Source organism: Populus trichocarpa, chromosome 14, assembly GCF_000002775.5.
Source record: "Populus trichocarpa isolate Nisqually-1 chromosome 14, P.trichocarpa_v4.1, whole genome shotgun sequence".
Lineage (NCBI taxonomy): Eukaryota > Viridiplantae > Streptophyta > Magnoliopsida > Malpighiales > Salicaceae > Populus > Populus trichocarpa.
Genome location: NC_037298.2, coordinates 17,360,431 through 17,371,899, shown reverse-complemented (window position 1 = coordinate 17,371,899; position 11,469 = coordinate 17,360,431). Strand labels below are relative to the sequence as shown.

The 11,469-nt window shown below is 32.4% G+C and overlaps 1 protein-coding gene across 1 annotated transcript; it reads right to left on the bottom strand.

Annotated features, from left to right (window-relative positions):
- Positions 1 to 5,515: 5,515 nt before the first annotated feature.
- LOC7464418 (26S proteasome regulatory subunit 4 homolog A) lies at positions 5,516 to 11,033 on the bottom strand. Its single transcript, XM_002320581.4, has 6 exons — positions 10,456 to 11,033; positions 9,331 to 9,576; positions 8,623 to 8,792; positions 8,303 to 8,519; positions 8,016 to 8,156; positions 5,516 to 5,783 (listed from the first exon to the last, which is right to left on the bottom strand). Exons 1-6 carry the CDS (start codon positions 10,933 to 10,935, stop codon positions 5,700 to 5,702), a joined length of 1,338 nt encoding a protein of 445 aa, XP_002320617.3. The 5' UTR covers positions 10,936 to 11,033; the 3' UTR covers positions 5,516 to 5,699.
- Positions 11,034 to 11,469: the final 436 nt, after the last annotated feature.

Sequence of the window (11,469 nt, the reverse complement as noted above, 5' to 3'; positions counted from 1 at the left end):
GAATAGTTCCAAATTTTAGCCTATAAAATGAGGCATTTGCCATTCATTTAGGAATCTTGGTTTTCAAATCAAGATCATTTTCTTGCTTTCTCTCCTTGTAATGTTCAAGTTTTATTTCATGTTTTATTTTCATTAATCTCTTGTTTATACTTTTCATTTCCTTTACTACTCTTAGTTAACTTATATCATAATTATGTTCTTATTTTGTTTAGTTATGTTCTTCTTCTTCTTCATTATGTCTAGCTAAGTTAATTATGTCAATGTGAAAAGGTTTCACTAATGGTGTTAGAATATGTATAATATAAACTCAATATGAACTTCAATGTTTATATCCAAGAAAGTTTGTTATTAATATGTCTTATCTTTTTATCTTACTAATTCTTAATACCTTATTTGTTAAATGATTAATCTAGATTTGTGTTGTATAACACTTGATACAATAAATGTTTGATCCTTCATAGTCTTCGGCCGACATCGTTGTTATGAGAGGAACTTGATTTGTTGTTAACATAAGTTAGCATCATGAATTCCTGACAATATTTAAAAGTATGGTGTTACTAAAATAAGATAATTAATATGATCGTGTTAAAAATTTATAATGAATTATAAAGGATAAATCATTTGATTGGAACCTCCTTTGTGTGTAGTTTCCAGTTGAGTAATAAAACGAGTTTATACTATACTTATTTCTAATACCATTAGTGGATCCTCTAACTTTGACAATTGTTTTTATCATTGTTTAATCCTCATATTAATCTCACATCTCAAAGATCTCTTTAACTCTTTGTTAAATTATATATATTATTTATAATTTATATAGTTGACCTCCCTGTGGATCAACCCCGGTCTTGCAGGGTTATTTATTACTTTGACACTCCTACACTTGGGATAGGACATCAACTCTTTGATCGTGTCAACTATACTTGTTGATAAGTTGAATTTGAATACTAAAAAACTTTATAGATCTTATAAGTTTTGGTTGTTGAATGAGTGTAGGGAAATAAGGGTAAACAAACAAGTTTTGGTCTCCTTTTTTTATTAGGAGGTATAATAATAAGATTTTGTGTGATTTTGTTCCTATGCATATAAGACATTTACTTTTAGGGAGACCATGGTAGTTTGATAGGAAGGCTATACATGATAGGTTTAAGAATAGGTATTCATTTGTAAAAGATGAAAAATTTATCACCCTTATATCATTATCACCAAAAACAAGTTTACGAGGATTATTTGAGATTAAAAAAAGAGACTAAGGTTGAGATGATTGAAAAAAGAAGGTGGTTGATAGGAGCAGGAAGAAAGAGGTGAACGAGAGGAGAGAAAAAGAGAGGGCATATGAGAAGAAAGAAAAAGAGGATGTCAAGAGAAAAACAAAGAAGCAAGTGATTTTTTATGGAAAAAGAGAGTGATGTCAAGAGTGTTTTTATACTAAGCAGCCTATGTCTGAACTTTTATACAAATAGGCATGTTTTAATACTAATTATCTAGATCAATCTCTTTCTAATATTGTTGTTTCTTTGTTACGGGAATATGAAGATGTATTTCTCAATGACGCTCCAAGTGGTTTACAGTCAATCAGAGGAATATAATGTCAAATTGATCTTATGCCTAAAACTCCAATTCCTAACCGAACAACTTATAACAATAACCTGGAGAAAATAAAAAAGCTTTAATGGAAAGTTGAGGAGCTGATGGCTAAAAGGTATATTAGGGAGAGCATGAGTCCATGTGCATTACCAATGCTTCTTTTACTGAAAAAAAGATGAGTCTTAAGGATATATGTGGATTGTCAGGCTATCAACAATATTATGGTAAAGTATAGACATCTAGTTTCTAGGCTAGATGACATGTTAGATGAATTGCATGGTTCATTTATCCTTACAAAAATTGATTTGAAAAGTGGTTACGATCAAATTAGAATGAAAGAAGGTGATTAATGAAAAACTAATTTTAAAATTAAACACGGGCTATGTGAATGGTTAGTTACGTCATTTGGTCTTACTAATGCACCAAACATATTTATAAGATTGACGAACCATGTATTGCATGCATTTATAGACAAGTTTATGGTAGTTCATTTTGATGATATCTTGGTTTATAGTAAGAGTTTAAAAGAGCAAGTCGAGAATTTGCGTCGTGTGCTTCAAGTTTTGATAGAGGAAACGTTGTATGCTAATCTTAAAAAGTATATTTTTTGCATGAAACTTTTTTTTTCTTGGTTATGTTGTTAGTGAAAAGGTATAGAATTGGTGAAGAAATTTCATGAGAGTGTTCAGCTGCAAATAGAAAAGAAGATTAAGCAATATTCATCTAAAGCCAACAAGAGTTGTAGATGTGTTATCTTTGAACCTGATGATTGGGTTTAGGTGTATATAAGGAAGGAAATATTTTCAGCTCATATGCGATCTAAGTTGCAGCAAAAAAGGGATGGTCCATTTCATGTTCTTGAATGGATCAACAACAATGAATATAAGTTGGATCTTCCAAGTAAGTATAATATTAGTGCTACATTCAATGTTTCTAATCTTTCTTTTTTTATGTAGGTGACAATTCAAGATCAAATTTTTTAAGGAGAGAAGGGATGATGAGTATCAACAAGAACCACCACGAGATTCATTGCATGTTTTGATTGGACCAATTACAAGGGCAAAAGCCAAGAGGATCAATGAGGCATTTAAGAGGTTGATTTGAGATGTTTGGGTCGAGCAAGTTTTGAGAATTCTTTTTAAGGTGGCATCAAACATAAAGTTGAGTTCAAAAAAGGATAAATCTTTATCAATATGAACCAAGTAAGAGATATGGTGGTTTAACATGTACCAGAGCTTGGCTACACAACTTTATATTAATGGTCAACTTTATATTTCACAAGCTAAATACTTATAAATCTAGAATTTTAATAAGTATCCTCAGTTTCATGTAAAATATTTAACCTGCAAATATGAGCATGATAAATAAACTGTTATCCATTAAAATCATATATTAAAACTTTGATGAAAAACTTATAAAATATCATACAAAGTCTTATACTAAAGTGTCTCATGAGCCATGACTCAGCTCAGCTCAGCTCATTGCCTAGAAAAACTACAATTCTACCCTTTATCTATTAGATAGACTTTAATTGCACCCATGCTTATTTTAACCTATAAAAACATGATATCTCACCCTTTGTCAATGGGATGTTGTTTTCTTAATACAACTAGATTAAATCTATTAATACCGTTAAAAGAAACTAAAAGAGAATGGGGTTTTACATTTCACTATTTATAGCATTTTGGTATGTAAATTCCCTTTTCTTGGGTACTCAAGTTCTTATTTCTTTTTTATTTGGTCCTTCAGTGTTGTCTTTTTTGTCCATTATTTTTTGGTTCTTTTTGGGTTGCGTACTATAATGCTTATGAGCAAAAAAAAATTTATTCCATGGTGATGGCGTGTCAATTTTGTATGACAAGATTTATAATTGTTATGGAAAACCAAACTAAAAGAACAAGAACCAAAATTGAAATTCACAAAAACTAACAACATGTTTCTCATGTGTATTGTTGGAGTGCAAATTAACATTTTTGTCCCTCAATTTTAAAATTTTATAATATTGGTCCCTTTTCTTGGATTTTTTGCTTAGGTCCCAAACTTTGTTTTTCTTATGTATTAGTCCCTTGATCTTGAAAGAGGAGAGAGAAAGCTCTCGAGTGGCTGGTTATCGGAAACCAATGCTTTTATTTAATTATATGATAATAAAAATAGACACACATAAAAAAACGATTGAATAAAATTTAAGAAAAAAAATATCATAAAGAGCTATATAAAAAAGTGCTTGCTAATATTGGAAAAATAATTTATAATCTTATTCAAAGATAAAGTAATAATTGAATGACATTTATTAAATGATATCCCAAATACATTGTTAATTAATTAATTTTAATTAATTTCAATTAAAACTAAAGATCCATTAGGCTCAGGTTTCAAATTAAATCGGGTTAAAGCTGATATTATGTTACTTGGTCGACCTAGTGAATTCAAACTCAGTCGACTTGTTCAAAGCCTTGTTTGACTTAAGAAAGAAACATTTTGGGACAATGTCGTTTTACCTTATTGTTTTATAAATATTAAGACTAGCATAATTTGGATCAAACCAGGTCAACTTAGTTAACTTGCAAAACTCTTGACCCAAGTCATTAATTTGTTTGGGTTTAGTAAATTTTTTAATATTTATTTTTATTTAATTATATGATACTAGAATAAGCATTTGCAAGGAAACTATCAAATAAAATTAAAAAGAAAATCATTATGGCCTGTAAAGAAAGAGTGTTTACTAATATTATAAGAAAAATGCTATAATTTTATTCAAAAATAAATTTTAACTAATTGATTTTAATTCATTTCAATTTAAATTGAAGAGAAAAAATTTAAAGGACAAAAGAAGGTGCTGACTGGGCCATGTGTGTGACCTTTCCTTCTTTTTTTTTGTTTTTTTTTGCCTAGCTCAAGTTGTCTTCTTTAAAAAAAAAAAAAACATATGACACATCGTCTAATTGCTAAAGTGATTAAAGTTCAAGCTAGTGGTTTTTTGCTCGAAAACCATTTTCAACTTATTTCCACGTAAAAACACCTAATAAACATCCTTATAATCTCAATAAACAAATCTCTCAAATCAAAACGCTCTTAAATTATTCCAAAAGCACAAGATCAAACTGGATAAAAAAAAAACACATTTCTCCATCCTGATCTACTTTTTTTCGACAAGATAAAGGGTAAAAAAAATATTTCAATAAAACTCTTCTTGTCAAATAAAACCTGTTGGCACTAAGAACAATTTTTTTATTGTCAAAATATACTCAACCAACAACTCTCTCTCGTTCACCATTTCCAACAAATTTCTCTCTTCTCTATCAAACATAGAGACTAAAAAATAAATAAAATAAAATTTTGAATCAAAGTTAAAATTTTAAAAACTAAAAGGATCTAAAACAATGCCAACTCAAAATATAAGGACTAAATATAACTATTTCACGTGAGCTCTCAACAAGCCACCCTAGTTTTTTATTCTTTGTTTGATTCTTACTCTCTTAATTTATCTTATTACTACAAATTAAAACTACATCCTAATTAAATTGACCGTAAAGCGAGAGAGAATTGATGATCTTGTCAAAACTTTCACAAATACGAAGAAAATAAAGTACCGACAAAAAAAACAAACACTAAACATAAAAAACAATTGATGATCAAAATGGGAAATAAATTCACTATTAACAGTGAACCGTGAGATAATCGCTACAATGCGCATGAGCTTTTTTTAAGAAATGTAATCAGCTACCACCACTACCAGCTCCTCCTGCTATATTTTGTCACCACCCATACTCCTAAAGATATAGTAGCATGGCGGCGTTGCCTAAATTTGAACTCCCATTGATCCCAAAATCAGGATTTAAGGATTAAAGTGGATATACCGTGGGGCTTTGCTTCCATCTCACATTGATATAGGAGAAGTGGATTTTAGTTGCTTAGTACACTATGGGACTGCTAGAAACATCCATAACTGCTGTTGAAATAAAGGGGTTTGGATGCCTTTGATAAATTCAAGGTAGACATCTTATCAGCACTTCATTCACACGTAGACAACCTTCTATTTAGAGTCTAAGAAAAAACAACTTGACTTGCAATAAACAATCCAAAAACACAAGAGCACAACAACGAGAATGTCATCACATGTAAAGTCCTTCAGGCACCCCTTCTTTCTTTTTGAACATCACCTTTTCCTTGGCCTTCTTGAAGTCAGTATGTGTCACCTGCAGGGCAGAATTTTGAAATCAGAACCAATATACACGTACCTAGAAACAGGCACATCTTTGAGAACCACCTTATAAGCACATTAGAAAATTAAGTCCCTCGCAATGTAAGCCAGAAGCTCGTATCAAAACTTGCAAGAAAAAGAGAGTTTCACCACAAACAAATGTGATAGCAATCCAAACAACATCAAGAGATCCGTTAAAGGTTCCAGTTGGTCCAGTGACAAGACTTGGAACCAAAAGGTTCAATGTCCAGGTTAGTAAAGTAAATGTTAAGCAACAAAAAGAGAATATATTTCATACTAGATGTCACATAAAAAATAAAGTATGTAGTATGATTATTGATAATGTTTTAATCTCACTCTTAGTATGGAGATATAAGGATGAGGTTTTGTGTGGTGTTGTTCCTATGCATGTTGCACACCACCTTGACAATTTGATAGGAAGGCCAAGTATGGTGGTTTTAAAAATAGATATACACTAGAAAAGGATGAGAAAACATAAACGCTTGCACTATTGTAACCTAGACAAATGTATGAACATCAGTTGAATATGAAGAAAACAGAAGAAGCCGGACAAGCCTTGTTCCAAAAAAATAGTGATGATGTGAGGCTGAGTGAAAATAAAGTGAGTCATGAGTATGGAACACCAAGAAGTAAAGTTTTTGGCCATTAAAGACAAATTTGAAGGCTTCAACCAAAATAAAAATAAAAGGAAAGTTGAGTGTAGAGAGAAAATAAGTGGAGAGAAGAAAGAAAATGTGAGAAAAAAAGTGTAGTAAAAGTGGAGAAATACCTTAATTTGTATGCAAAACAAAATGATCTTACACATGTTTATTTTTCTGATATGCCTATGATTTTACTCTTGTATAACGAGGCATACTTTAACACTAATGAACTTGATTCAAGTGTTACTAGTGTTAGTGTTTCTTTGTTACAAGAATTTGAAAATGTATTTCCTAATAAAATTCCAAGTGGATTGTCACCTATAAGAGAAATGGAACATCAAATTGACCTAGTACTAAGTTCGGCTATTCCTAATAGATCAACCTATAAAAGTAATCCTGAGAAAACAAAGGAGTTTTAAAAGCATATGGAGAAGTAAATGCCGAAGGGGTACATTCCCAAGAGCATGAGTCCATGTGTTGTTCTCGTACTTTTAGTACCTAAGAAAGATGGTACTTGGAGAAAGTGTGTTGATTAAAATTAGATTCAATTCTGTCAGCAGATTACAAAAACTTTAATCCTATTTAAATTAGTTGTGCCATTTTTTTATTTATCTTTTAATTCTTATTATTAGGTCTTTTAGAGATATTAGAACCTTTATTTAAATTCGGGGTCATTAGATTATTATTATTTATTAGGTTTATCCATATATATATTAGGGATATCCTATTAGACTTAAGATTCTTTCTAGTATAAATACTCTTTTGTATAGACTTTTTGAACGGAAAAAAAATATTTTTAATAAAGAAATTGGCATTCTTGTTATTTTTTGTGAAGTTAAGTGATTCTCATACTAAGTTCTTGATTGAACTTGCAAACTCTTCAAATGATTAATCAACTTCGTTATGATTTTATACTACTCGTTCACATCTCTTTTAAGAGCAGGGTGGAGGTGATCATTGCGTATAACTTTGGTTCTCCAAAACAAATTTTTGTTAGGTCAAGTTGCAAACCATTCAAATTTAATTTTAACATATCTTGAGAGGCATCCGCATAAATATCTTTGTCAGCCCTGAGACTAGAGAAAGCACTAAGATTGGATTGGAAGGTTTGGTTTTTTTTTTTTTTTTGGTTCATAGGGAGCCCCAGAGGACCATTTGGCAACACAGTGGGGGATTTACCTCCCCCGCTACATAATAACATAGGAAACTAGAGTCACTAGGATTTGAAACTGTTTCACTTGAGAATGCTATGGATGCAGTACCACTAGGATTTGAAACTGTTTCACTTGAGAATGCTATGGATGCAGTACCGCGACACTATGCCAGCTTGTGAGGAGGTTGTTAATATTGCTAGTCCAAGTCTTATTAGATGATTTGACCATATCTCAAATAGGAGAAGCTACAAGCCCACTGCCCAACAGATGGCATACAAATTCCATCAGAGACTGCTTCTCAATTGGGCAATGGGATGAAGCTTTGACTAGACTTCTATTAGGGAAAAATCTAAAACTAGACAAGAGAACCAAAAATTCTCACCGACAAGGAAATCAAAATACACTACTCACCTTCATGCGTCGCTCTCGTAATGCAAGCAACCCAGCTTCAGTACATATTGCCTTTATATCTGCTCCCGAGAACTCATCCTTGGTCATAACAAACTCTTCTAAGTTAACATCATCAGCCAATGTCATCCTTGCTGTGTGTATCTACAATCCACATATTGAGATTAATTGTATGAGGGAGCTTCACAGATTCAATGATGAAAAACACAAAGCAGTGAGGCATAAGATCACAAATAAATCATATGGAATGATCTCCAATACATTGCTTCCAATAATCAAGCCATGCGTACCTGGAAAATACGCCTCCTTGTTTTGATATCAGGAAGGGGGAATTCAATCTTTCTATCAATTCGACCAGGTCGAAGCAAAGCAGGATCAAGGGTTTCAATGCGGTTGGTCGCCAGAATCACTTTGACATCTCCTCTTGAATCAAAACCATCTAACTGGTTCAGTAGTTCCAACATGGTCCTCTGAATTTCACGTTCACCACCTGAATGGGCATCATACCTGTAAGACGTTACATCAGAAACATTTCAAATTACATCAGTTATAACATAGAAATTCTATTTCTTCCATATTTATGAGTAATCTGTAAATTTTACTAACTCACCTCTTTGTACCAATAGCATCAATTTCATCAATGAAGACAATAGATGGAGAGAGATCATCAGCAACTCTGAAAAGTTCCCTCACTAGTTTTGGGCCATCTCCCAAGTACTTTTGAATCAATTCACTTCCAACAACACGCAAGAAAGTTGCTGATGTTGAATTAGCCACTGCCTGGAAAACAACCGAGGCTTACAAAGTCAGTCTAAGTTCACTCCACTTACATAAAATCATAATGCCATACCATTACAGAGAAAATAGTGAGAAAAAAGACATTTTTCCCAATTTTGATTAGATAGCTATATGTCATGTAAAAATCATATAAATGTGCAGCAGCAATACAATATAGCAACCCCAGTAAGGCACACAAACCATCCAAATTCTTTTGTATGCTTAAAAGCATAAGAAAAAGAAATTTATTCATGTCTTATGAAAAATACCTGGAAATTCAGAGTACAATCCTAAGTCAATAATTTTGGAAAAACAATCTCTTTGGTCAAATCATGGAAAGACACAAAATTATGTGATGAAAGTTAAACTTAGAAATTTATAGGTTTAAAAACAGTCAATTGCAATTACTTTTTACATGGGCTTTCAAGAAGAGACACAGCAACAAAAGCCAACTATAAAGCTCATGTTGGATTCAGTGTCAGATCAAAGATGATATCTTGAATTGCAACAATCCAATTGGAAAAATATTTTGAGTGCACACCTTTGCAAGCAAGGTCTTGCCAGTCCCAGGCTCTCCATACAATATAACCCCCTTGGGAGGCTTAATACCAATATCTTCATATAATTCAGGATGAGTCAGTGGAAGCTCAACTGCTTCTTTGATTTCCTGTATTTGGGCATCTAGACCACCTATGTCAGCATAAGATTCTAATGGAGCCTTGTCAACCTTCATCACAGATACCATTGGATCAACTTCATCTTGAAGAAGCCCAACAACAGATAGAACCTGTCAAGTAGTCACAAAGCATATAAGTTATTATCAAAACCATTTTCCTAAATGAGATATTGTTAAGAACTATATCAATTGACATGAAAACTATAATAAGGCAACAAATTAGATTACAATTTCTTTAAAGAAAACATGCATAGTTGGGTATGAGACAAATAGCATAACCCATAAGGCAAGCAGCTAGGCTACATCTAGCCGATAATAACATACTCTACAAGAACCTTTAAAACCACATTGCATACATTGTGAAATCTTTCATATTCTAAGTTTTCCAGACTATAATTGAAACTAGTAATGAATGACGGAAATTCTTCTATGACATCATCTTGCATTACGTTATACCAGACTTAAAACTATAGCTTAGAAGAACATACATAAGCAAAGATTAATAGTATCAGATCAATGCTGCGTGGAGGGTTAACAATAATGTTGTACATATCCATAATGAACTTTTAAATCAATTAAAAGATCATAGTAAAGGTATATGATAAAGCTGTTTCCACAAGGTAAAAATCACAGTGATCATACTCGGATTCTATTCATTACTTCTCACAAAAAACATTCCAAGTTCACAACAGCACTTAAAGATGCAGCAGGCAAGACTCTACTCCTCAATTCAATTCAAATACCATACAACACAAAACCATTACCAATCCAAACCTAGATCATTACTTTCTTACAACACCTTAAACCAACGTAACTAGTTACTAGCTTATGATAAAGTTCGTATTAATCATGTCCAAAACCTAAACAACTCATGAAACAAAACCCTTCATTTCAAACATACAAACCATAATTTGAAACTTTGCAACAAAAATAACAAGTAAATAATACTCCAAACCCTTAAAGGTAAAAACTTTGAAAAACCCAAATTACCTTATTATGCATCAAGATAGCACAACCAGGCTCAAGCTGATCCTTATCAACAAAAGACAAAATCCCGACATAATACTCAGGTCCAACTGACGACGAAACAATAGCATGATTCTCATCAATCAACTCCTCCAAACTTCCGACACTCATAGGTGAGCCTCTCAAATCGTCAACCTTGGATCTATCCTCTTCCACTTTCTCTTCTTGTGGCTTCAATCTCTCTTGATTTGCCACAAACTCCTCTTCCATCAACAAATAATCCTTAATTCGCTCCAGTTTTAGCAGTCTCAGTTTACACTTTGTAAGAGGCGTCACCGTAGGCAGCCGTGCAGCCGCCTCTGGGCCTTTCTGCTTCCGCTGCTTGCGGCCCACGCGCACTGGTGGAGCCGCCGGCTCGAATTTCTTGTCTTTCTTGTCGCTTCCATCTTGTTTTCTGTCTCCTGGGAGTTGCCGATTCAGACCGCCCGATGGTCCTTGACCCATGTTTCGATTTGGTTGATTTTGCAAGACAGTTTTTAATAAGAGTTAGGCTTTGAGAGCAATTCAAGTTCCCTCCGTGCTGGAAAGAGAAACAAGGTTGGGGTTCGACTAGTATATATTGATCGCGTTTCATAACGGTCAATATCAAAAAACAATTAAATATAAAAAAATTAAAAATATAGAAAATATCTTAAGTATTTTAGGATTGGTATAATAATACATAAGATCTATATTGACAATCATGTCAAATTCATGTTAATAATTTGGATCTTAATTGTTAAATTCAAGTAAACATGAATCCAAGATAATTTTTGAAATTTAAAAATAATAAATTAATATTAAAATATCAAAATATTTCTCATGATTATAGAAAATTACACAAAAAACAAAGTGAAAGAACAAAAATACTGCTATAAGCAAAGCCTTTTCTTTTCTTTTCCAAGACTAAAGATGTATTTTAACTATTTAACAGTTTGTGAAATGTCAAAAAAACCTTAGGCAATAGGTCTTAATTTTATTAATCTTATGGTGAAATAG

What these genes read in the sequence shown, in the direction of transcription:
- LOC7464418 (XM_002320581.4), bottom strand. Translation starts at nt 10,935, where the DNA reads ATGGGTCAAGGACCATCGGGCGGTCTGAATCGGCAACTCCCAGGAGAC. An exon ending in GCAAGACCTTGCTTGCAAAG is followed by an intron (nt 8,793 to 9,330) that starts GTGTGCACTCAA and finishes GTTGTTTTCCAG; the next exon opens with GCAGTGGCTAATTCAACATC. An exon ending in CAAGGAGGCGTATTTTCCAG is followed by an intron (nt 8,157 to 8,302) that starts GTACGCATGGCT and finishes TGTGGATTGTAG; the next exon opens with ATACACACAGCAAGGATGAC.